Genomic DNA, 26116 nt, shown 5'->3' on the forward strand with positions numbered 1-26116 from the left:
GGGGCGTCAGCGGCTGGGGGAGGGGCCTGGCGGGGGAGCACGGCTGCGGCGGCGGGAGGTGCGGACCCTTCCGTCCCCTGGTTGGATCTGGGCTGAACAAGGGGCGGTGTCTTGCGGCGGTTCTGCGGGCCAGCATTGGACGCTGGATATGGAGGGCGTGGTTTTGTGAAGTCAGTTCCGGTCGGTGTAAATCCCCCGGGGCGGCGGCGAACGGGCTTCAGATGCTTCTGGGTCGCGGTAGGGAGAGCTCCGGAGTCCGAGTGTGTGAGCTTGAGCGCCGAGCGCTAGAGCGACCCGGCGAGGGATGGCGGCCACCGGGACCGCGGCCGCCGCGGCCACGGGCAAACTCCTGGTCCTGCTGCTGCTCGGGCTCACGGCGCCCGCCGCGGCTCTGGCCGGCTACATTGAGGTGGGCACCGGGCGAGCGCCCGAGCCCTTTTTCCTGCGCCCGCGAGGGAGCGCGGCCTGCTGGCGGGCGGGCCGTGGGGTTCGGGCCGGGCGGAGAGCGCGTCGCGTGGGGGCGGTGGGGGTGGTCCGGTGCTGCAGCGGGTCTGGCGCGCCTCCCCCGCCCGCACCTGCTTGGCGCAGCGTTTAGCGCTGGAGGTCGGGCTGCCTCCGACGCCGCAGAGGCCAAATGAAAGGCATCGGGGTTGCGGGGGGCGGCGGGCAGCCTCGGCCGCCCCAGCCCCCATCCCGCCCGCGGCGGCGCCACATTCTCTGGGGACCCCGCGCCGCCCAGACGCCCACCCCGCCCTCCCCCGGGACCACGCGAGCCTCTGCCGTGCGCCCTGGGGCGGCCCGCAGCCCGAGACCCGGTGCGGCTGGGCTCGCTCCGGGGGCGGCTGTGCAGACCCTGGCCCCGGGCTGGGGCGGGCAGCGCGCTCCCCGCGGGGGGCCGGAGCTTCCCACCGGGGAGCGGCGGATGCGGCCTTTGTTGGCGAGGTGGGCCGAGCCGCGGGGATGCGGGCGTCCCGGCTCGGCGCCGGGGGAGTGCCGCGGTGCGGGGCGAGCGCCTCTTGGGCTGCACCGGAGAAGCTCCGCAACCCCGCAGCGGGTGTGCCCTCTCCTGCCTGTGTGCCTCTCGCTCCAGATCCTGCGCGCTGGCATCGGGCCTTCGGGAGGAATTGTTAAATATAGCCGTTTGCCTGAGTCCAATAAACAAGGGGAAACCCCTCTCTGCTGCTGGTGTTGCTCCCTTTTGTGGTGGGTTTCAGCGAGCAGGGACGCGGTACCCGTGAATACGTTGTAAAAACTCTTGTCTAATCGTACTTTTTTGGTGTAAGTAGTTTTTCTGCACCTGATAACCCCGTGCCATCTCTGTGCCGGGAGGATGTTCCAGCGCCCGGGCCTCCTGGGTGATTCGCTGGGGTCGGGCCGCGGGGACAGGCGGGGTTGCTGAGGTCCGTGGGTCCTGCAGGGTGGCCGGGACGTGGCCGCTTCCCAGAAACCTTTCTGTTCCTGAGGGAGACGTGGGACTTTAATTTTACTTGCCTTCTCGAAATAGTGCTTGAACTGTCGGACTGGAATGTTTGGGGTGTGTAGTTTATTTCCCCTCTTCGCTATTTTAAAAATTACACTGGATTTCTGCGTGGTTGGCTAATTTCAGAGAGAAGTGAAACTGGATTTGATTACCTAGGCATTGACTGAGAAGTTTCTAATAAAAACCCACAGTTAGAACGTGTTCTTCTGCAGAACGTGTAAATATTTCCACGATTAGAATAAATCTAATCAAGAACGAACCTCCGATGGAACGGCTTAAAACGTTTGTATTCATCCTGCTTAAAGCTTTGATTCTTGGGGGGCCGGGGGGGGAGAAGTTTTAAGTAGAAATAGTTAATGTTTATATACGCATGCTTTTAGATTAGGATTATTTTCGTTGCCACACAGTGGTTAGTTGGATTTATATCTGTGGTCTCCAATATGGTGTCGCAGGGAAGCAAGCTAGATCATTGGGATGGGAGGGGAAGGAAGAAGATTTTGTATGGAACATAGAATTTAACTCTTAGGTCAGGATGTCAAAAACCATTGTTCACACTTTTACCTCACTTCCCAGAGGTACGAGTAACGTCAGGCACTAGTGAATTCACAAAAAAGGGTCCATCAATTTTAAAGTACATCTTCCTTTCAGGTTTAAATGGAATATTAATACTTGATGCCTACAGAGAAAGAGAAATGAACAATATCAGAATTAGCTGTTGTGGATTAAATTTGATTATTACCCACATTATTGTTCAATCGGAAAGTCTGGCTAGACAGAAAGTAGGCATTAGACATTTCCCTAAAATGGTTTTTGAATGCTTTGTTATGAAACTTCTCTTCTTTGGAACTGTGTTTTTGCCCATACTTGATAAATTACCTTTCAAATGGTTTTTCCTTTTGTGCAAGAGGCAGCATTTCCTTCATATGTATATAATTTGATTTAGTTTATTTGCTTTCAGGCAAAGGACTGCCTAAGCCTTGATGTAGATGAGAATGGCCTAAATCAGGATTCGCTTTGGGATGGTCCTTATTGAGATGAGCCAAAAGGATTCTAGCCAAATCCCTGATCAAATTGCTTGGCACAGAATTATTGATTGGCCAGTCTTGAGTGTTGCTTGGTGTTGACTGAATTAATCTCTTACACCTGTTTAAAAGAAAAAAAGTCTCTGTACTCAGGGTCACTTCCTCTGTTAAATCTGAGACAAGTTCAGTCGTGGGCCTGCTCCCATGTGGGATTCTCAGATGGTATTTGTGCTGAAATTCTGCACTCTGTACAGTGGACATTGAGGCTTCTGAGAGCCAGTTCATTCCACCACATTTTAAAATGGGCCCTTTGATAGTCAATTTTCAGGAAACTCAACGTATGACGTCTGAGGCAGAGGATCAAGAAGCTTTGTGCTGATATTTTTGATTGGTGGTGGAGGGGATGTCACATTATGACCTGGACAGATACCAATGCCTCTGATAGGAACATCAGCCTGTTAACCTCATAACCATGTTAAAATCGTTTGATCAATGTGATGAGCTGAGTTTTGGCAAATCAAGCCCTCCTCTCGCGGGCTTTTGTTTCAGCTTTTAAAGCTGGGCTGTCCCACAGTGTAGCCACTTGCAGTGTGGCTGTTGTGATTGAGGAATGAACTTTCCATTGTATTTAATTTTAGCTAATTTATATTTAAAAACAAATACTCTATTCGGTGATTGGAAAACATTTATCTGTGTTTGAAACAACTTGGTATGAGTCTGCTTTTTGAACTATTTGATACATTTTATGAAATCTAAATGCAGATCCAGTATTTCTTGTGAAAATTTAGCATCTGAATTGAGGTGTACTGTAGGTGTAAAATGCACACCAGATTTTGAAGACTTAGTATGAAAAAACTAGTAAAATAACTCATTTATAATTTTCATATTGATCGTATTGAAATGATAATATTTTACACATTGGCTAAGTAAAATATATTAAAATTAGTTTCACCTGTTTCTTCTAATTTTAATGTGTCTTCTAGAAAATACAACATATGTAACTCATATCTACTGGACAATACGAATTTAATTTCTTGCTTAAGGTTGGTGCTGCGTGAGTGTTTTTATGAGCACAATTTTTAAATACGTTGCTGTTTTTTCCCCCAATAAAATCTTGCTTAAAGTTGGTCCAGTATGATCTTAAGAACAATTTTGAATATTTTTCTGTTACTTTTTTTCAATTAGAATTTTTATTTAGAAATAACTTCAAACTTACAAAAAATTATAAAAATTGTACGAACAGCTCTTACACCCTTTACCCAGATTCATCAATGTAACATTTCTCCTATTCAGCATTTGCTTTTTCATTCATTTTGTTATTACGTATTTTTTGCTGAACCGTTTTGAGAGCAGGTTGCATACATCATGTCCCTCTACCCCTGAAAACTTCAGTGAGTATTTCCTAAGAACCAAGGAAGTTGTCCTACATAAGCTTAGTACAGTTATCAGCTTAAAGAAATTTAACTTTGATACAATACTTTGATCAGGTCTGCTGTCTGTATTCCATTTTGCCAGTTGAACCAATAATGTCCTTCATAGCATTTGAAAGCATGTTTTTGTTTGTTTGTTAAAGAGCTTTAGAATTCTTGGCAATAATATGTGAAGGGTTAATTTTTTTCCAAATATAAAAATCATATTTTTAACTTATCTGATATTGTTTCAACTCTGGAAAATCAAAACTTAAAAACCTTTCAGGATTCCTTAATTATATTTCTCCTACTGAATTCTTGGGCTTTTGCACTTTTTTTTAAAATAAAAAAAATTATATAGGGAGTGCATATTCATTGTAAAAATTTAAAATGCATTTGAACAATAAGAAATGAAAAATAATCTGAGATTGTGTTGTCCAGGGAAATCTCACTGTAAACGTTTTGGTGTGGTGTGTATCCTAGAGCTCTCAGGTACATACATTTTATCAAAGTGATACATAAATTGCGTATTGAAGCTGGTACCTAAGAATTAGTATTTTGAATTGTTCTAAAATGAACTACTGAAAGAAAATAGTTTTCTGTGTGATAAAAAGTAGGGATACATTTTTGTACAGTAACTGTAAAGTCTGTGGAGGGAGGCCATTTGAGAATTCAAAATCGCCCATAATCCAATTTTCATGAGTTGTTTTTTTAGTGAGATAAACTAGATTACCTTGACTCTTAATTAAATTTCGTATAGTGTACCTTGATTTATGTCCTAGGATGGAAAGTGAACCATGTAGGCGCATTCAAATAGAAACAAGTTCCAGTCCTTTGTATCAAGTACAACTAATAACTACTTTATTGCCGAGAGAAATTTTCTTACATAAGCATCATAAGGCTTTTTTAAATGAAACTTTTTGAAACATAACTATAGTCTATTTTTAAAATACAACTTTTCATTTGTTATTCATCCCACTAGTGTTTGTTGAACACTGCTACCAGGTTCTGTGTTAGATGCTAAACAGTGCAGTAATAAAAGCAACTGTGCGTAGGGCCTTTTCCGCTGCAGTGCACTTGCGTGATGTGATTTCCAGGCCCTATCCCCAGAGATTCTCATCGAGGATATCTGGGATTCTCATTGTCACAGGCTCCCCAGGGGATTTTTATGTGCAGGTAGAGAAAAACAAACTCCAGTAAACAAAAAGCCAACAGAACTCATTTGGGGACATTATCTTATGTAAGCCCCCAAAAGTCTGGTGAAGTAGGTATTCGTATCCATACCTAAAATGGGAGTCGGGCGAGGCGGAGGGTTCAAGGCAGTGCAGCAGGGCCAGGGTGAAAATTGGTCTGTCGTATTCTGAGTCTGTCGTGCGCTCTTTCTTCTATATCAGGGTGTTTTGGTTGCAGATTTCTTTTTACTCCGGTCTACCTGTTTTCTCCACTATCAAAAAACCTGATGTGAATATTTTCTTTAAAAGAAACTAATTTCATAGATGTTGTAATATTATCATGAATCAATATATGCCAAACTGCTAACGGTTATCTTTGAAGGATGTAATTACAGGGGACTTTGCCTTTTTACATTTTCCATAGGTTTTAAAAAACGTCTAATGCTTTTTAATATAACATGCAAGTTCTCTTTTTTTTTTGGCTGCGTTGGGTCTTTGTTGCTGCGCGCGGGCTTCCTCTAGTTGCGGCGAGCGGGGGCTACTCTTCTTTAAGGTGCGCGGGCATCTCATTGCGGTGGCTTCTCTTGTTGCGGAGCACGGGCTCCAGGCGCGTGGGCTTCAGTAGTTGCGGCACGTGGGCTCTAGAGCGCAGGCTCAAAAGTTGTGGCGCACGGGGCTTAGTTGCTCCGCGGCCTGTGGGATCTTCCCGCACCAGGGCTGGAACCCGTGTCCCCTGCATTGGTAGGCGGATTCTTAACCACTGCGCCACGAGGGAAGTCCCTATCTTTGTATTCTGATAACAAATTTTAAGGAAAGAAACGGTGACCACTTGTGGGGAATCTTACCAAAATCAGTGTATGGGATTATTTGGAAGAGAAAAGGTTACTGGCACCAGATTTATGATCACTGGCCTAGTTGGTAGACAAACTATTAGGCAGAGGCTGACACAGTAACCAATATGACTGGAATAAGATTGTGGTCCAGAAAAAAGTCAATCAGCATTTAGAGTGGGGCACCTGTGGTGTGGGTTAATTGAGCAGCTCAGCACAACCTTTCTACTCTGCCTTCCTCAGCCTCACGCCTCCTGTGGCTGCAGAATGGCTGTTGCAGTTTCAGAGCACGTGCTTTGATTTGATAACGTCCAGGGGATTGTGGGGCTTTCTCAGAGCACATCAGCACAAGACCCCTCAAGTCTTACTGTACAGAATTATATCAGGTGCTTCCAGCCACACCAGTCATGGGTGGGGAGGGGATGGTGGTGCTGTGATAGGCTTAGACTGCACACTGGGTTCTGTTGGAAAAGCGGGCTGTGAATGTTGGGTAGATAGCAAACCCAATGTCTGCTACCAGGTCATTATCTGTTTGGGAGGTTATATAGCTAAGCTGACTGGAAAGAAAAAGAATGAATTTATTCTTACCTAAATGATCTGTGAGTTAAAGGTTTGCCGGTGAAATTGAGACCTCACAGGAACCTCTCAGGTGATTTATCGGGATCTCGGCACGTCCTTTTGAGGGATATTGCCATCCAGAACAGAAAGGCAGGCATGGAGAAGTATGTGAAAATTTGTAAGGGAGGTAATTAGCCTAGAGAAGAAGAAAACATGGGATATAGTGTTGGTGAAGAATGTAAGCATTGTCAGATTTTTATATATTGGCTCTGGAAGGCTAAATAGATGACTTACCTAGGCTGAAGCAGAATTTTTACCTGGAGAAATGAGCCAGTAAGAGTGTGAAGAGTATAGGACCCTTTAATTATGAACATGACCAACACAGTATAGTAAATATATAAAAGATACTCATATCCACCACCCAGTTTTGTTAAATTTTAGCACTTTCTGTATTTGCTTTAGCGTGGTTGTTTTTTTTCTTTTTTTAAAGAACTAAAACATCATCAGTAGAGAAATAAAACATTGTTAGGCCTCCTTTGAACTATCCCCCATCCCATTAACCTTCCTTTCCAGAAGTAACTCTTACCTTGAGTTGGGAATTCAGCATTCCCACTCATGTTTTCGTGTTGAGAGAGACCCCTTTCATCTCTCTGGATTCCAAAGAAATTTACCCAGGCTCTTAGAGTTGTAATAAATATTTATCAGTGCAGAGTGCTAGTTGTTCGAGCATATTAGGGTGATTTTAGAAGGTAACAATGTTAAGATATTTGAACTGAAAGTAAGGGTAGCCCTGTGCTCATGAAGGTGCCAAGCACTCAAGGCAACATTGCAGCCCTCTCCACCCACATCTCAAGCCTGGAATTTTTTGAGCTTTTAAAAATTTAAATACACAAAGGAAAAAAAGTTATAGCTCAGTGTATTTTCATAAAACATACTCGTGTGACCACTGCCAAGGTCAAGAAATAAAACATTCCCGTCCCCCACTTCCCCATCCCCCTCCCTCTCCCCCAACTATTATCCCGACTTCTATGGTGATTATGTCTTGCTTTTCTTTTTTATAGTTTTACCACCCAAGCGTTCATCCCTAAACACTGTAGTTTAGTTTTTCCTGTTTTCTCACTTTATAGAAATGGAATCTTTCAGTATATATTGAGTATCTGGCTTCTTTCACTGAACATGTTTTTGAGGGTCATTTGGATTGATGAGCATAGCTGTGGTTCGCTTGTTTTCACAGCTGTATAGTATTCCAATGTATGAAGAAACCACAATTTGTTCTACTGTTGATGGACATTTGGAATGTTTCTGGTTTGAGGCTATTGAGATAATACTGTCCTCTCTGCTGCTTGCCTTTTTACGCTATTCTTAATGATGTCTTTAGAGGAAGTTCTTAAGTTTAATGTCTAATTCACCCTGAGGACATAGTTATTCTCTGGTTGCCTAACAGGGGCCTTTTGTTTCGCCTGTCACATTTGGAGCTACAGTTTACCTGGAACTGATTGTTGTGTATTTTATTGTTGTGTATTATTATTTTTTTTTCCGTATGGCTATCCAACTTGCACCATTTATTGTAAAGGTCTCCTTTCCCTTCTGTTCTCCCATGCCACCTTTGTTGTTAATTAATATCTCTGTATGGGTGAGTATTTCTGGGCTCTCCTAATCCATTGATCTCTTCTCTATCCCTGTACCAAGTCCACTCTGTCTTAATGACTGTACTTTATAATAAGGTTTTTTTGTTTTTTAAATAATTTTATTTATTTATTTATGTTTTTGGCTGCGTTGGGTCTTCGTTGTTGTGTGCGGGCTTTCTCTAGTTGTGGCGAGCGGGGGCTACTCTTTGTTGCAGTGCGCAGGCTTCTCATTGCGGTGGCTTCTCTTGTTGTGGAGCATAGGCTCTAGGAGCACGGGCTCAGTAGTTGTGGCTCTCAGGCTCTAGAGTGCAGGCTCAGTAGTTGTGGCGCACGGGGTTAGTTGCTCCGTGGCATGTGGGATCTTCCCGGACCAGGGCTTGAACCCATGTCCTGGAATTGGCAGGCAGATTCTTAACCACTGTGCCATCAGGGAAGTCCCTATAACAAGGTTTTATAACTACTAGAGCAAGCCCTTCTGCCTTGGTTGTCTTCAGTAATGTCTTGACTATTCTTTAACCCTTTTCTTTCCATTTACATTTGCCACATTTAGCCAAAAACACTTGTTGGAATTTAGATTCGATTGCATTCAGTCTGTAGTTGAATTGGGAAAAATAGACATTTTTCCAATACTGAGTCTTCCAACCCAGAAACATGGCATATACCTTTATTTAGGTCCTCTCTAATTGCTCTCAGTGTTTATAGCTTTTTTCATAGAGATCTTGTACATCTTATGTTAGATTTAGCTATATAGATATTTGATGTTTTTAAATGCTATTGTAAATGGCATCTTAAAGTTGTCATTTTGTTGTGGTTGTTGAAATGAAGTTGATATTTTCAAATTGATCATGTATTCAGCAGTCTTGCTAAGCTTGTGTACTAATTCTAATAATTTATCTGTAATTTTGAAAATTTCTGAGTATATTCTGTGAATTGTGACAGTTTTATTTCTTTCCTTTTATTTTAAAAAAACGAGATATCATTGAATGTAACATTGTGTAAGTTTACGGTGTACAGTGTTCTGATTTGATACATTTTTATATTGCAGTATGTTTACCATTGTACCATTGCTGCTAATACCTCTATCAAACATAATTATAATTTCTTTTTGGTGGTGAGAGCTATTAAGATCTAGTCTTTTAGCAACTTTGAAGTTTATAAAACAGCATGTTGACTGTAATCACTGTGCTGAATGTTAGATCTCCAGAGTTTATCTGCTGTTTACAAATTTGTACCATTAAACGACAGGCAAGTTTTGATATATAATATTTGCATTATAATTCAAGTAAAAAAATAGATTTTTCCATTGTGATTTAATTTTTTTACTCAGGTAATTTAGAAGTACACTTCTTAATTTCCAAAGATGTGGAGATTATCTGGTTGTCTTTTTGCTGTTTATTTCTAAGTTAACTGCATTGTGGTCAGAGAATTAGTCTGTATGATTTTAGGTTTTTGAAATTTATTGAGACTTGCTTTATGACCTAGTTTATGATAGAATTTTTGTTGTGTGCATAGAGAAAATGTTTATTCTGTAGTTGTTACTTCCAATGTTTTATATGTATTCTGATCATGCTGTTTTCATGTTGTTCAGATCTTTATTCTTATGATTTTTTAAATCTTCTTTTTTTCTTTTATTGAGAAAGGTATGTTAAAAATCTCCCACTGTCTCACACACACACACACACACACACACAAATCTCCCACTGTGATTTTGGGAAAGTTGTTTTTCTCCTTGTTATTCTGACAAGTTTTGCTTTGCTTATTTTGAGGCTGTCATTAGGTGCATACAGATTTAAAATTGCTATCTATTCCTCAGGAATTGGACTTCTCAGAGTTATAGTTTCCCTTGTTATCTCCAGTAAGGTTTTTGCCTTTATCAGTACTTTGTCTACTATTTCCATCTTTGTGTTTTAGATGTGTTTATGGTTGATTTTTCTTTTGTTTACTTAGGAGACAGTGTTTGTCTTTTACTGGAATATTTAGTCCATTTACATTTAATGTGATTGCTAAAGTATTTGGGTTTTCATCTACCTTCATATTTAGTGTTTTTTGTTTGCTCTGCTGGTTCTTACGTTTCTTTTTCTTCAAATTGAAGTGTAATTGACACACAACATTATATTAGTTTCAGGTGCACAACATAATGATTTGATATTTGTTATGTGTTGTGAAATGATCACCACAGTAAGACTAGTTAACATCCATCACCACTGATAGTTACATATTTTCATGTGTGTGTGATGAGAACTTTTTTTTTTTTTTTTTGCGGTACGCGGGCCTCTCACTGTTGTGGCCTCTCCCGTTGTGGAGCACAGGCTCTGGATGCGCAGGCTCAGTGGCCATGGCTCACGGGCCCAGCCGCTCCACGGCATGTGGGATCTTCCCGGACCGGGGCACAAAGCCGCGTCCCCTGCATCAGCAGGCGGACTCTCAACCACTACGCCACCAGGGAAGCCCGAGAACTTTTAAGATTAACTCTCTTAGCAACTTTAAAATATACAATACAGTGTTATTAATTATAGTCACCATGCTGTACATTACATCCCCAGGACTTATTTATATTATAACTAGAAGTTTGTACCTTTTGACCATCTTCACATATTTTGCCCGCCCTCCACTCCTCAACCCCCACTTCCCACCTCTGACAATGAGTGATCTTTTCTCTATATCTACAAGTTCAGTGTTTTTAGAGTCCACATATAAGTGAGATTATACAGTATTTATCTTGCTCCGTCTGACTTATTTCACTTAGCGTAATCCCCTCAAGCGGGTTATGTTGTTGTTGCAAATGGTAGGATATCCTTTTTCATAGCTAAATAATATTCGTGTGTGTGTGTGTGTACACCATATTATTTTTATTCATTCACTTATCAATGGACATTTAGGTTGCTATGTTTATTCCCTTATTTAACTCCTTTGGAGGTGGTTATTATTTTACTTCTCTCTCCTATTACTTTGGAACATATTCGTATAATCTTTTGTTTTCCCTTTAGTGGTTACTTTAGACATTTCAATATCTTTCACTTAATCAGTGTCTTAATTGGTATTTTTGCCCTCCTCCTGCTCAGTAGAAGGTTATTAGAACACTTTAACTCTATTTAACCTCTCTCAACGTTTTTGCCATTGTTGTTATGTATGTTAATTTCATTCAAACCCCAGAAGACCTCATACAAGCCATGTTTTATACAGTCAAATGAATTTAGATCAGTGATTATGAACTTTGGAGGCACACTGGTATCATCTGGGGGAACATTTACAGAACACAGATTGTCTGCACTCCAATTTAGACAGATTTCATCAGGGTCTCTTGAGGGAGGGTGTCAAGCATTAGTGTTTCTTAAAAACTCCTCCGGTGCTCGCTTCGGCAGCACATATACTAAAATTGGAACGATACAGAGAAGATTAGCATGGCCCCTGTGCAAGGATGACACGCAAATTCGTGAAGTGTTCCATATTTTTGTACAGCCACCATGAAGAACAGTATGGAGGTTCCTTAAAAAACTAAAAATAGAACTACCATATGACCCAGCAATCCCACTGCTGGGCACATACCCTGAGAAAACCATAATTCAGAAAGAGTCATGTACCAAAATGTTCATTGCAGCTCTATTTACAATAGCCAGGAGATGGAAACAACCTAAGTGTCCATCATCAGATGAATGGATAAAGAAGATGTGGCACATATACACAGTGGAATATTACTCAGCCATAAAAAGAAACGAAATTGAGTTATTTGTAGTGAGGTGGATGGACCTAGAGTCTGTCATACAGAGTGAAGTAAGTCAGGAGAAAGACAAATACCGTATGCTAACACATATATATGGAATATAAGAAAAAAAAATGTCATGAAGAACCTAGGGGTAAGACGGGAATAAAGACACAGACCTACTAGAGAATGGACTTGAGGATATGGGGAGGGGGATATGGGGAGGATATGTGACAAAGTGAGAGAGTGGCATGGACATATATACACTACCAAGTGTAAAATAGATAGCTAGTGAGAAACAGCCGCATAGCACAGGGAGATCAGCTCAGTGCTTTGTGACTACCTGGATGGGTGGGATAGGGAGGAGATATGGGAACATATGTATATGTATAACTGATTCACTTTGTTATAAAGCAGAAACTAACACACCATTGTAAAGCAATTATACTCCAATAAAGATGTAAAAAAAAAAAAAGAAACTCCTCCGGTGATTCAAAGATGCAGTGAGTTTGAAAGCCTCTGATTTAGATTTACATATTCTCTTTGTTATTCTTCCTGCCTTTTGTATCTCTGACCTTCGTTTTGGGATAATTTTTTGTCTTCCAAAACACACTTTAGAATTTTCTTAAGGTTGGCTGGTGACATATATTCTTTCACCAAATACCTGTTTTAGTGCCTTTCTTCAAGATAGGTTCATCGGGAATAGAATTTCTTTCATCATTTTAAAGATCTTATTCTTAATTCTATTCCTGGTCAATATCTTGGTGTTCAGTATTATCAATAGCTTATTGGAATTAACTGTCAGAGTGTTGTTCCTTTGAAGATAATGTGTCCCTTATCTCTGACTACTTAGATTTTCTCTTTGAATCTGATTTTCAGCAATTTTACTATGTACCTAGGTTTGGATTTTTAAAAAATGTATAGTCCCTTGCCATCCTTGGGGGATTGGTTCCAGGACACCCCTACCCCCAATACCAAAATCTGTGATGCTCAAGTCTGTTATGTGAAATGGTTCTAGTATTTGCATGTAACCGTCCAATATCCTCCTGTATACTTGCAGTCATCTCTAGATTACTTAAAATACCTAATGCAATGTAAATGCTATGTAAATAGTTATAAATATAATGTAAATGCTATGTAAATAGTTGTAAATATAATGTAAATGCTATGTAAATAGTTGGCCCGTGGCAAATTCAAGTTTTGCTATTATGAATTTTCTGAATTTTTTTTCCCCTGAGTAGTTTCAATCCATGGATACACAATCTGAGGATATGGAAGGCTGACTGTCTTCGGCTTGTAGAGCTCCTTGAATCTGTGGTTTGATGTCTTTCATCAGTTTTAGACAATTATCAGCCATTATCTACGTATTTAAGTATCTAAATATTGCTTCTGCCTATTTCTCTTTTCTCTAGGACTCCAAAAACAAACATCGTAGACACTGTTACTCTGTCCTGTGTGTTTTTCCATGCCTCATTTGATAGCTTTTCTTTTGACCCATCTTTTGGCTTACTAATGATTTCTCCAGCTATATCTAGTCTACCATGAAGTCCCATCCATTGAGTTCTTAATTTTAGTTGTTGTGGTTTTCAGTTTTATAATTTAAGATAGTTTTTTTTAATTGTTCCTAGATCAGAGATGAAATTCTCAATTTTTGTCTTTTGTGTCTTTGAACATGACAAGTATACTTGGAGTCTCTGTCTGGTAATTCCTGTGTTTGGGGTCCCTGTGGATCTTTTCTTGTTGTCTGTTTCTGCTGGTTATTTATTCATGTTATTTTGTTTCCTTGTTTGTCAAGTTATTTTTGATTGTGAGCCATACGTTTTATTTACACAAATGCTTATAGATTAATTTAAGGCCTAGGCTAATGTTATACTCCAGAGAATGTTTGATTTGCTTCTACCTGGAGTTTGATGAACTAGAGATCCAGGATCTCTCATTTCACGGATTGAGAGGATTGGAAGTTGAGCTGCAGTCTCTGTGAAGTCCTGTCAATTCTGGATTACCCTTCTAGGTTCAGCCTGCCTTGGGGTACCAACTCCAAACCACTAGTGTATTTCCAAGTATGTTTCCTTTCTCCTCTCCCTCCTGCCCCTGGACTCCAGTCCCTTTCCCATTGGTCCTTACAGGCTGTTAAAAGCACTGCTCAGCTACTCCCTTTAGGATCTTTCATCATCCCCAGAGGAAAAAAGCCCTGTGAGCTATATTCATCTCCTTGGACTTTCATCCTCCTCTGGTTACTGGCCTAGGAAATCTTCGATGTCTTTTTAGGTCCCCACTGCCTTTAACTAAGTGCTTTTTAAAAAATATTTACTTATGTGGCTGCGCTGAGTCTTAGTTGCCACACGTGGGATCTTTGTTGCCGAGTGTGGGATCTTCATTGTGACACGTGAGATCTTTATTTGCGGCACGTGGGATCTAGTTCCCTGACCAGGGATCGAACCCAGGCCCCCTGCATTGGGAGTGCAGAGTCTTAACCACTGGACCACTAGGGAAGTCTCTAACTAAGTGCTTTTGAAAAATATTTTATGTTGCTTTTCTAACTGTCCTCATCAGGAGGGTTGGTCTGAATTACCTAGTTGACCATAAGTGGAAATTAATTCCCTTGAAATTAAATATCTACTGGGAGTTTATAGAGAAGCTGTGTTATTTTAGGTAGTTGGGGAAGAAGAATAGACAAGCAGGAATAGAGTGGCAGATTCTGGTGGTGTTTGGAGTGATAATAACAGTGATAGTTATATTTATGGTGCAGTTAGTATGTATAGTGTTTTACATGTACTCACTGAAACCTTTGAACTACCTTCTGAGACACATACTATGGTTATCCCTGTTTTACAGACATAGGAACCAAGGCGTGGACAGATAAAGTTAACTTGACCTAGGTCACAATCAGTAAGTGATGAACTGGCTCTCAAGTTTGTGCTAACTGGTAGAACAGATGGCCTGGTCAGAGGCCTGGAGAAGGGATATCTCAGGTCAGCATGGGGCCACCAAAGGTTTATGGAGAAGTTACCAAACAGTCAACATTTAGGCAAAAATTTGCAGTACGTGATTCTTAGTAATCAGAAAGTAAAGAGAAAACTCTTCTGAGGTTATTTTTCCATCTTTCTCCACTACCAAACCACTATCAGGTCATGGAACTTAGATTTACAGTCGTTGTACGTTATGACTTGAGTGCGTATCATCTCAGGAACCTATCTGCTACTTCTTACAGCCTTTCATGAAAAAAGACTGAGATTCTAAATTGATGTTTTACACATGATTATTATGGTGACTCTTAGCGTGTATCCTGTGTTAAAGAAAAAATATATGGTCATCGTGAAAAATCTAGAGAACACAGGTAAAGCTAAAAAACAAACAAAACAAAACAAAAAAACAGAAAGAAATTAACTGTGATTTACCATCCAGGTAAGTAACTTTAAAATTTTCCCAGTCTGTATTCTGGACATCTTTGTTTTTTGAAAGAATGGATTCCCCCCTTATATGTTTATAAGCTGTTTTCCTGCCTTTTGACATATTGAAAAACTTTCCAAGCCGTTAAAATATTTTACAGCATCACTTTTAATTGAATCACCCTTCATGGTTTGGGGCGTTTGAACTCCCTGCATTTTTAAATATGCAATTTCCACCGCTTTTAGTTGCCTTCCATACTCTGAATTTGGAGTACTTAAGCTGATGCACAAATATTTTGAGTTATTGAATGAGAATGCTGCCTGCCAGCCGGTGGTTGGATGTTTGCAGCAGTATTGGAACCGTAATTTGAATACTTTATTGCGTTTTGCCCTTATTTTATTGTTGAGTAGCACATGGTTTGAGGGAGTTGGTGCTTATTGGGTGCTTTCTAGATCTGGAGTCTTTGAACTTAGGTGAACACACAGTGGGCTCAGTTACGTAGAAAGAACTAAGGAATATTTATAAAATGATAGAATTAAGGGGTTTTTTTCCCATTTTCCCAAGATTAAATGATTATTTAAAAAGCGCACCACACTGTATAGAAATCAACATTCTCTCTCATAATTTTGTGCATCTGGGACTATAGATATGTCACTGTCCCTGCCCCACATCTTCAAATTAACATTCTTAGGTCACAACAATAAGTCTTCTCATAGGGGACCTTCCGGGAAAGCAAGCTATTTCCTCCGCTCATATTTCCCTCTTTTTGTAGCATGCACCAGCAGTCTATCCAAGAAGAATATACTGGGGAGTAGGGAGGGCATCCACCAGCAAGCCCACGGTTGTTGACAGCTGTAAGATTAGAGACAAGCACAAAGGGATATGTCAACATACTGGCAAAAAAATCCTGTGACAGCTTGGGAATAACTCTGCATTTCATTCATGGTGGAAACCCCACCTTCCAGTGCATAAGTATTGACAAGGTAGGCCAGTGAGTTACAGAGCCACAAAGAAATGCTGTCACCTAGGAGGCGAGGAAAAAGACCTGCAAAAAATCCTAGGATGGCTTCTTCCCGATAGATAGTTGCTAGGAAGTCACAAAGTCCACAGTACTTGGATTCTCTGCCAATGAGTTGTACCACAGATCTCAGAGTGATCACGTGGAAGGGATGTATGATGAGAGTAGCAGCAGAATGAGCCATCACCTCTCGAGTTGTCTCCTTGATAACTCGGTCAAAGGAAGATGAAACTTCTTTCTGTACATTTCCAGATCCTGACTCCTCAGCCTTGTCACACTCCTGGTAATGCTGTAAAACTTTACCATGGACCACAGTTCCAAGGACCCCTGAACACAGTCTTGGAGTTAAGCCTGTGAACAATCCATGCTTCCCACTGATGCTCGCAATTGCTGAGCATAATGAGAGGACCAGGAAGCTGATAAAATTGCTGCCCAAAAAATATTTCATTCTGTTGTTGGAGGAAGAGGCTCATATCCCACCTGGATGAGCACCTTCATGTACATGAGTGGCTGGGACAGGATGGTGAGACCAGAGCCCGGGAGCACCTGACTGGTTGCGTCCGCCATGATGGCACCCATGGACGGACAGACAGATGGAACCACCAAGTGACGAAGCTGGTCCCGGATCACGTGCCAGGGCCGCTGGCTTCACTGGCCCGCCCGCGGTGCGCCTAGAATTAAGTTTTTAAGGATAATTTTTTCTTAAAACACTGGAAGTAGTTGAGATTTGTATAAATTATTAGCTTTCTAGTGACAGAACCGCCCCCCCCCCCCCGCAAATAACGTGCATATCTTTGAACTTGCCCATCTTTTCAGGGTTTTATGTAAAAATAAGAGTCTTCTAATTCTGTCATTTATTTGTTTATAATTTACATTTCTAATTTTTCTTTAATGCAAACAGTATGCAGTAGATATCTCTTTTTTATCCTTTTAGCTGTATCTCAGATTGACATTTAAAAGAACCTTTGGGTATAACTTGTTCCAGAGTTGAAGACTTTCCCTGGTAACTGGTTCATTTGAAGTTCTTCATGGTCATCATTATTGGCAGACATTTATTAAGTTACTGTATGCAGGGCACTGCACAGAACACATAGCACACAGCTGAGGGCAGCATATATTGGGTTGGCCAAAAAGTTCATTTGGTTTTTTCCGTAAGATGGCTCTAGTAGCACTTAGTTGTCTTTAACTTCATTTGAAACAGTTTTGTTAGATTGTATTGTGACAGCTGTCATATGAGTATGCCTTTTTTTTTTTTTTTTTTTTTTTTTGGCGCTACGCAGGCCTCTCACTGTTGTGGCCTCTCCCGTTGTGGAGCATAGGCTCTGGACGCGCAGGCTCAGCGGCCATGGCTCAGGGGCCTAGCCGCTCCGTGGCATGTGGGATCCTCCCGGACCGGGGCACGAACCCGTGTCCCTTGCGTCGGCAGGCGGACTCTCAACTGCTGTGCCACCAGGGAAGCCCATGAGTATGCATTTTTTAAAAATTATCAAAATTGGTGAATTTTTGTGTAGCCGTTTTAATATTGAAGATGGAAGACAAAACATTTTCAGCATATTATGCTTTATTATTTCAAGAAAAGTAAAAACTGAAATGCACAAAAAGATTTGTGCAGTGTATGGAGAAGGTGCTTTGACTGATGGAACGTGTCAAAAGTGGTTTGTGAAGTTTTGTGCTGGAAATTTCTTGCTGGACGATGCTCCACGGTCGGGTAGACCAGTTGAAGTTGATAGCGATCACATAGAGACATTAATTGAGAACAATCAGTGTTATACCACTCGGCAGATAGCCGACATACTCAAAATATCCAAATCGAGCGTTGAAAATCATTTGCACCAGCTAGGTTATGTTCATCGCTTTGATGTTTGGGTTCCACGTAAGTTGAGAGAAAAAAGCCTCTTGACAGTATTTCCGCATACGATTCTCTGCTTAAACATAATGAAAATGTTCGGTTTTTAAAACAAATTGTGATGGGTGATGAAAAGTGTGTACTGTACAATAACGTGGAACGGAAGAGATCGTGGGCCAAGTGAAATGAGCCACCACCAAGCACACCAAAGTCCAGTCTTCATCCAAAGAAGGTGATGTTATGTATATGTGGTGGGATTGGAAGGGAGTCCTCTATTATGAGCTCCTTCTGGAAAACCAAACGATTCATTCCAACCAGTACTGCTCCCAGTTAGACCCACTGAAAGTAGCACTCGACCAAAAGCATCTGGAATTAGTCAACAGAAAACACATAATCTTTCGTCAGGATAACGCAAGACTGCATGTCTCTTTGATGACCAGGCAAAAACTATTACAGCTTGGCTGGGATGTTCTGATTCATCTGCCATATTCACCGGACATTACACCTTTGGATTTCCATTTATTTCAGGCTTTACAAAATTCTCTTAATGGAAAACATTTCAATTCCCTGGAAGACTAAAAGGCACCTGTGACAGTTCTTTGCTCAAAAAGATAAAATGTTTTGGCATATGGACACCAAGGGGGGAAAGCTGGCGGGGTAGGGGTGCTGCTGGTGGTGGTGTGATGAATTGGGAGATTGGGATGGACATATATACACTAATGTGTAAAATAGATAACTAATAACCAGCTGTGTAAAAAAAAATACATCAAAAAAAGATTAAAAGTTTTGGGAAGATGAGATTAGCAAGTTGCCTGAAAAATGGCAGAAGGTAGTGGAATAAAACGGTGAATATATGCCACGGAGCAACTAAACCTGTGCGCCACAACTACTGAGCCCACGTGCTGCAACCACTGAAGCCCACGTGCCTAGATCCTGTGCTCCGCAACAAGAGAAGCCACCACAATGAGAAGCCCACACACTGCAATGAAGAGTAGCCCCCGCTCACCGCAACTAGAGAAAAGCCCATGCGGCAACGAAGACCCAATGCAGACAAAAATAAATTAAAAAAAAAACCAGTGAATATGTTTTTCAGTAAAGTTCTCGGTGAAATGAGAAATGTCTTGTTTTTACTTAAACACCCAAGGAACTTTTTGGCCAAGCCAACTTTTTGGCTTCTTTTGTTGATCATCCTAAGATGATCAACAAAAGAAGCATTTTAGGTGGTTGGAAAAATGACAATCAACACTGCTCCAGTCTTTTAAAAATAGATTATTTTAATGTAGCTTATCTTTTTTAAAGAACCTATTTATAGGGTTTACTTCCAGGTATTTACCATTAAGTTCCTGCTTTCAGTTCTTTTGGGTATGTACTGGAAAGTGGAATTGCTGGATCATATGGTAATTCTATGTTTAACTTTTTGAGAACTGCCAACCTCTTTTCCACAGTGGCTGCACCATTTTACATTCCCACCATCAGTGGCAAGGGTTCCAATTTCCACACATCTTGGCCAACACTTGTTTCCTTTATTTTTATTTTTTTGGCTATGGCAGCAGCAGGCCCCCTTTATTTGTCAGAGGTTCTCATCTCCCCAAGGGAGGCTGAGTGTGGGTTGTCATTTTGTCTTATACCCCTGTCTGTTCTCTGTCATCTAGAGGCACAGAGTTTTCAATGCTTGTTGAAAAGCGGAGAAAGTTGGCTTGAAATCACCTCTTGCAGTAACGATTTATTACTCATTTTCAAGTGAATTGCAAAACTACATTTCATAGCAGAACCTTCGCTGATTGGCTGGTTGACTCTGCCATGCCCCTCACCCCTTTTGAAGAGGATTTCTGCTTAATGCTGTATGAATGTTTTTCCTTATAACAACTCTTTTTTTCTTCCCTCTCTGTCCCCCTCTCTCTCCCTCCCCCTCCGTGTCTCTCTCTCTCTCTCTGTCTCTGTCTCTCATAGCAACTCTTTAAGAAAAATGATTACTTGAGGCTTGATTAGCTGCCTCAGGATCTACATTAATAAAATATCCTGCTGGGCTGTTGTTTTGAAAGATTAATCTTGTGAATTGATACAAGTCATTGAGACTCAGTGTTGGTTAGTGTTGTTTTTAAACAATGGAAATAGTAGTCAGGACAGATTAAAATCAGTTTAAAATGTTTTAAGTATTGATTTTGAAAGATTAAATACAAAGCACAGACTCAAAGCTGATGAGCTCCCGGCCAAGCTGAGCCATTACGTGTGTGTGGGTGTGTGATGAGTGAAGAAGCAGACTTGTCACAGGATGGCGGGAGTTAAGGCAGATTATAAATCCAGCACCAGTCCCTGGACGATTGGATCCTCACTAAAATATCCCCATGGTGATCTGATACTAGGCGAGCAGCATTGATGCCTGTCTCTGAAAAGCTATAGAAAATAAAATAGAACATAGACTCTGAGTCAATTTGAGGTAATGATGTTTGTTTCAGTTAACATTAAGAAGGTAATGTTTTAGCTGTACCACTTCTAGCATCCTTTTTACTTGGTAATTTGTGAAGATAAATTTCTTTTGGATATCACATCAGTATTTGGAACATTTTGGAGTTTTATGGGAGAAAATGTTTGGAAGAAAGCAAAGAGACAAAGAAGTGATCAGAGAGGTAACATGTCCTATACAAATATAGGATCTCGATTGCATCATTTTATACCAGCATAGGTAGGGTTCGTTGTTGGCCAAGTAAAATATTATCATGTTAAATATTACTGAGACTAAGGTGTGGCTTTTGTGATGTTATGTGAGGGTTACTATTAGTCTTATGTACGTTTGGAAATATTTGAAACCCGTTTTTTCCATAGGGCCAAAGAATCCACTTTAACCTAATACGAACACTTGTTTTCATCCTGGCATCAGGCGTTAGAAGTGAGTTGCAAAAATTCTTCCATTGAGCTGCTTAATAGCTGTTCCCAAGGAAGGTGAAGGAGAATCATTCTAATAGGCCAGCACAGATCGCCCAGATTCGGCTTGGGTACTAAGTTACCGGATAGTATTATACTTAAATAGCTGGTTGGCCTGCCAGTTTTTGAAAGCTTCAAGGTGAGCTAGCTCTGATGACTTTGTAAGACTGCTACTACTATAGAGTTTGGGAATATTTCCTTTTATATTAGGATTATTCTGTTCACGTGATGTCTCCCTTACCAGCCCGAGCCTCCATGTGGGTGAGAACTTGTGACTCTTCAATTTGTTGTCTCTGGAGCCTGCTCTAATAAGGCCCTTGCAAATGTGTATTGACTCAAGGTCCTGTGTGATGTGAGTACCATATCATATATACTCTATCTGTTCTGGCCTTTTTTTTTTTTTGGTCTTTGGAAGACCTTTATGTTTTGTTCTGTGGTTGTCAGAAGCCTAAGAGAGTGTCTTTTTGTTTTTGTTTCTGTTTTGTCTGTTTGTTAATGTCTCAGTCAGGCTTCTTTTACTATTTGTAGGATCTAAAGAGTTGGGGGATGGAGGCGGGTTGTCATCCTCCCCCACCCTCCAGCAGTTGGATAAAATAAGAACCTGGGCTCTTGGCACTGTTTTACCCACTTACATAACCCATACCAAATCCTTTTTAAGAAGAAATGTCTCAAGGTCCTTTTTCCTGTCTAATTCCCGTTCATTATTTTACTTGTAACCACTTGTCTCTTTTGCACGAGCCTGGCCTCTTTAGAGAAGCTTTTTTCTCTTTCGAGAAGCTTACCCATTTAGCCATCCAAGGACCCCATTCCTGCAAATGCCAGAAACTCTTGCTAGCCTTCATAACGGAAGAAAGGAAACTGCAGTTAAACGGAATCTACAGGTAAATGAAAAAAAGTCGTTCGGTCGTGTCTTCCCCTAGCACAGTGTCAGCTGAACACTTAACCCAGTGCTGTCCAATAGAAAAAGGCGAGCCACATATGAAATGTAACATTTTCTAGTTGACATATTTTTAAAAAGCAAAAATAGGTGAAATGAGCTTTAACAGTATAGTCTATTTAACTCAGTATATCTGAGATAATTATCATTTCGACACGTATAATCTCCTGGATGAATGCAGAGGCTTCCTAAGTGGCCTCCTTGTCTCCACCTACTCTTGCCAAATCACACCCTCTCACCTTCTAAAATATGCCTAGCAGGGTCGTTCTGGTGCTGGCGCTGGAGCAGAGCCCCGGCCCAGTTTCCTTGGGGAAGGGGTTCTGGAGACTTAGCTGTCCACTCCCCGCAGCCCCACGCCTACCCCTGCCGCAGCGCTTCTCAGATGCCAGCGCCGTCACCACTTCCTTACGTCTTGTGCATAATGTAAGTGTTACACAGTAGGTCTGGGCTTCCCTGGGCCTGGATTCTGCCTCTAAGACGGTGAGCTCCCCAGATACTTAGACTGAGTCTTATTCGCTTACCCAGCGTATTCATTTGCTAGGCTGGCCGTGGCAAAGTACTACAGACTGCATGGCTTAAGCAGTTGAAATTTATTGTCTCACTGTTCCTGGAGGCTGGAAGTTTAAGATCTACGTGCTGCTGGGTCACGCTCCCTCTGAAGGTCCGAGGGAGGATCTGTCCCAAGCTTCTCTCAGCTTCTGATAGTTCTTGGCTTTGGGTAGCATAACTCCCATCTTCACATGGCATTCTCCCTGTGTGTGTGTGTTGTCTCTCCACATTTTTCCTCCTTTTATAGGGGTGCCATTCAGGTGGGATTAGGGGGCACCCCACTCTAGTGTGACCTGATCTTAATTACTGATATCTGCAACAACCTTATTTCTATATAAGGTCACATTTGGAGGTGATAGATGTTAGGACTTCAACATATGAATTTAAGGGGGGCACAGTTCAGCTCATAACACCCAGTGACTAGCATATTGACTGTAACGTAACTGTAAAATGATCAAATGAAATAATCTGAGGAAAGGATCAGAATTTTATTTTCTTAAAGGCATTATGTTTAAATAATCAAGATAGAAGCTCTCAATTTTATTAATACTTCTCATCTCTAGTTTTCAAATATATTCATAGTTAGTGGCTTTTGAATTGTTGCAGCTCGAGAGATGCAGGTGGAGGGACTTCCATGACGGTTCAGTGGCCAGGACTCCGCGCTCCCAATGCAGGGGGCCCAGGTTCCATCCCTGGTCGGGGATCCCACGTGCCGCAATGAAGAGTTTGCATGCTGCAACTAAGACCCGGTGCAGCCAAATAAATAAATATTTTTTAAAAAGAGAGAGATGCAGGTGCAGGGTTCTAGCTCTAACTCTGTCCTGGTGAGAGAACGAATAGACCAACAAGGACAGAGAACAGGAGAGAAGAAAAGATGTCTATGCAGACTTGATGATGGACCTAGTGACTGAGCCAGCAGACCAGAGAAGCTGGAACCTAAATGCAGGGACACCAGCTAAAAGCAAGCTGATTTGCAGAGCAGACCTTGAATGAGGGATGGAAGCATCAGGGTGAGGCTAATGGCAGGGAGGGGTTGAAACTAAACATGAGTAATCAGGCCCTGAATAACGCACCTCACCCCACCTCGCTGCACCTCAGGAGAAGACTTCAGGTTCCTCGGGACGCCAGGCCCAGCAGAACATGAGACACTGAGAGGGGAAAGGCTCCCTTCCTAGGCCCCGCAGACCTGCAGCAGCCAGGCTTGGGGGCCACAGTCAGGGAGGGAGCTGAAGGATTCCTCTCTGGACAAGTTCTGTCCATGTACAGCAGGGTCCCTTTCCTAAACACTGAGTTAGATGACTTAGGGTCACCAGCCACTTCAGGAACACCTTGAACAAGAACAAAACAGATGGGGGAACAGCAGCTTAAAGACCATGCAGGGAGCAGGCAGGTAACTTCAGTAGGCTCTTGATATTTACCTCAGAGAGGAGGGGTTGTTTCCTCTGTGAGATAATAGTTTGCAATAAAAAAAGGCTTTCCGAGAATAAGGAAGAGTTCTTGGTGGTTAGAAATGTGATACCAGACATTTAAAAGTCTGGTTAGAAATCGTTCTGAAAGGGAACAAAAAGAATCTAGAAAGGAAGAGGTAAGAAAGGAAGAAGATCAATGTAGGAGGTAAGATGCGGCTGATAAGAATTTCAGAAAGAGGAGAGGAAACCCAGGACTGAGTGTTTCCGCGATGATGTGGCCCACTGAGCGCTCAGGTAAGTGAATGACAAAAACTCAGACCCAGGCCTATTAGAATTGAATCTCAGGATACCGAAGATGGGTAAGATTTTACTTCCATGTAGGAAAAAACCAGACCTGCACAAAGAGCGAGGGATCAAATTGGCTTTAGATGTACCAGCAGCAGTGCTGGAAGGTAGGTGGCCCTAGCTCCACATCTTAACCTCTGAGGGAAAATTGTGTCCAGGTTACAGTTTAGTGCTTGTCCAAATTGCCAGCAAAGTGTGTGCGTAAGATAAAAAGTTTCATGTGTGAAAGTTTCCGGGAGGCTGTGGGAAGCGGTGAGCCACTGACACAGGCGGTTAAGTCAAGAAGGAGCAGAGGGCTTCCCTGGTGGCGCAGTGGTTGAGAGTCCACCTGCCGATGCAGGGGACACGGGTTCATGCCCCGGTCCGGGAAGATCCCACATGCCGCGGAGCGGCTGGGCCCGTGAGCCATGGCCGCTGAGCCTGTGCATCTGGAGCCTGTGCTCCGCAACGAAGGAGCAGAGTACTGAGTTGGGAACAGGAGAAAAGGGGGAAGCAGTTTTCAGGACGGTTGTGATCAGTCCCAGGAGTGGCAGCTGTGCTCAGGCCTGGAGAGTCATCAGCGCAGTTGAAGCAGGAAGACGGTGCCTTGTCTTCAAGAAAAGGGATCAGAGCCATCTCTGCAGATCTTCCTGGCAGGCTGAGTGCCAGCGGTCAGTACAGGCAAGTAAAGGAAGAGATGGCCTTGCAGAGGCCGAGGGGGGAAAATAGATGCCTAAGGAGGGAGCTGGAACTACAGTACCTTTTTATGTCATAATCATGTAAATAGGAGTGTTGATTTGACCAGCGGAGCAAGGAGAAGAAGGTGGGTGAACGTAGGGTCTGGTGGTTTAAGAGTTCAATCCTTTTGACTAGAAAGTCGATCGATGATGTCCGGACTGAAAAGGTATGGAAGTGGTGAGGCATAAATAGTGGGAGAAAAGGCTGGATGGGCCGCCTTGGGGTGGAGGACTCCGCTAGGAGCCTGGTGTTGGGTGGCTTTTCAGGCTGGGCACGTGGACTCAAGTGGCAAAAGATAAAAAATGGAAACTTGCCATGCTGCCTGAGTTGTTTTCATTTTACTTGTCATTCATTACAGATGTACTTATGTGAAGGCACAGCGTTAATCATTTGGAAATCGCTGCTGAGTGGTATCTGCTTAATTCTTACTAGTTTAACTAAATGTGTTGGAGAGAAAACAAGAGCACAGCCTTCAGTCAGACAGTCACTTCCTTGGGTGTGAATGATTACCTACTAGGTAGTTGGTGCTGTTTCCAGGTGCCCAGATTAGGAAACCCGGAGGGCCCCCCGCCCCGCCCCCAAGCACAGCCCCACCCCCTGCCAACCTGCATCCTGTTGGAGGGAGATGGGCAGGGCAGGTGAATGAGCAGGTGAATTCCCATTGCTGGAGGGGAAAACAAAACACCGGCAGGGTGGGGCCTGTCCTTGGGAAGGGCCCCCAGAGATGCACATTCGAGCTGGGTCCTGAAAGGTGAGACGTGACAGCTCAGGGAAGAGCAGGGGCAGAAGTTCGAGGTGCAGAGCCTTGAGGCAGGAGAGACCCTGGCTTGTGCCCAGGAGGGTGGTGTCCATCACCAGATGGGTTGATGGAGGGAGCGGGGAGGAAGCAGGGGTCGTCAAGAGTTGGAATCCCTTGGAACATGAGAGTGAGTGATGTGTTCTGCCTTGAGATGATTCAAAATGCTGTGGTCGGAGTGGGTCTCGGAGGGCAGGGTGGACATAGCTCCCCAGGGGCCCACCTGACCAGTGGGACAGAAGTGCTCCTGGGCTTTCCCCTCTGGGAAAAGGGGACCAGCAAATGCTGAAATCTTGGTGTGTGTGAGCTGGACCACCATGCTGTGCATTTCTGGGTCCATCATGCACCCTGCAGCCTATCGAATGCCCCTCCCAGAGTTATGCAGTGC

The 26116-nt window shown here is 42.5% G+C and overlaps 1 protein-coding gene, 1 non-coding gene and 1 pseudogene across 7 annotated transcripts in view; 2 read left to right on the forward strand and 1 right to left on the reverse strand.

The window, feature by feature from the left end:
- Positions 1-202: 202 nt before the first annotated feature.
- Positions 203-26116, forward strand: part of APLP2 (amyloid beta precursor like protein 2) — a 71933-nt gene continuing 46019 nt past the window's right edge. For 4 of the 6 annotated variants that reach the window (XM_022556296.3, XM_022556297.3, XM_030764513.2 and 1 more), the window contains exon 1: positions 203-409. In XM_022556296.3, the coding sequence (XP_022412004.1) occupies positions 305-409 (105 nt within the window). In that variant the 5' untranslated portion in view covers positions 203-304. The remainder of the gene's footprint in view (positions 410-26116) is intronic. The other 2 variants (XM_022556295.2, XM_022556298.2) reach the window with 1 other exon arrangement.
- On the forward strand, positions 11446-11552 carry LOC115804212 (U6 spliceosomal RNA). Its single transcript, XR_004025079.1, has one exon. It is a non-coding gene; the product is annotated as a U6 spliceosomal RNA (small nuclear RNA).
- LOC111165525 (mitochondrial carrier homolog 2 pseudogene) lies at positions 15732-16789 on the reverse strand (annotated as a pseudogene).

The sequence above is a fragment of the Delphinapterus leucas genome, chromosome 7 (assembly GCF_059928025.1).
Source record: "Delphinapterus leucas isolate spDelLeu-1000000601 "Yukka" chromosome 7, BTC_Dleu_Yukka2, whole genome shotgun sequence".
Lineage (NCBI taxonomy): Eukaryota > Metazoa > Chordata > Mammalia > Artiodactyla > Monodontidae > Delphinapterus > Delphinapterus leucas.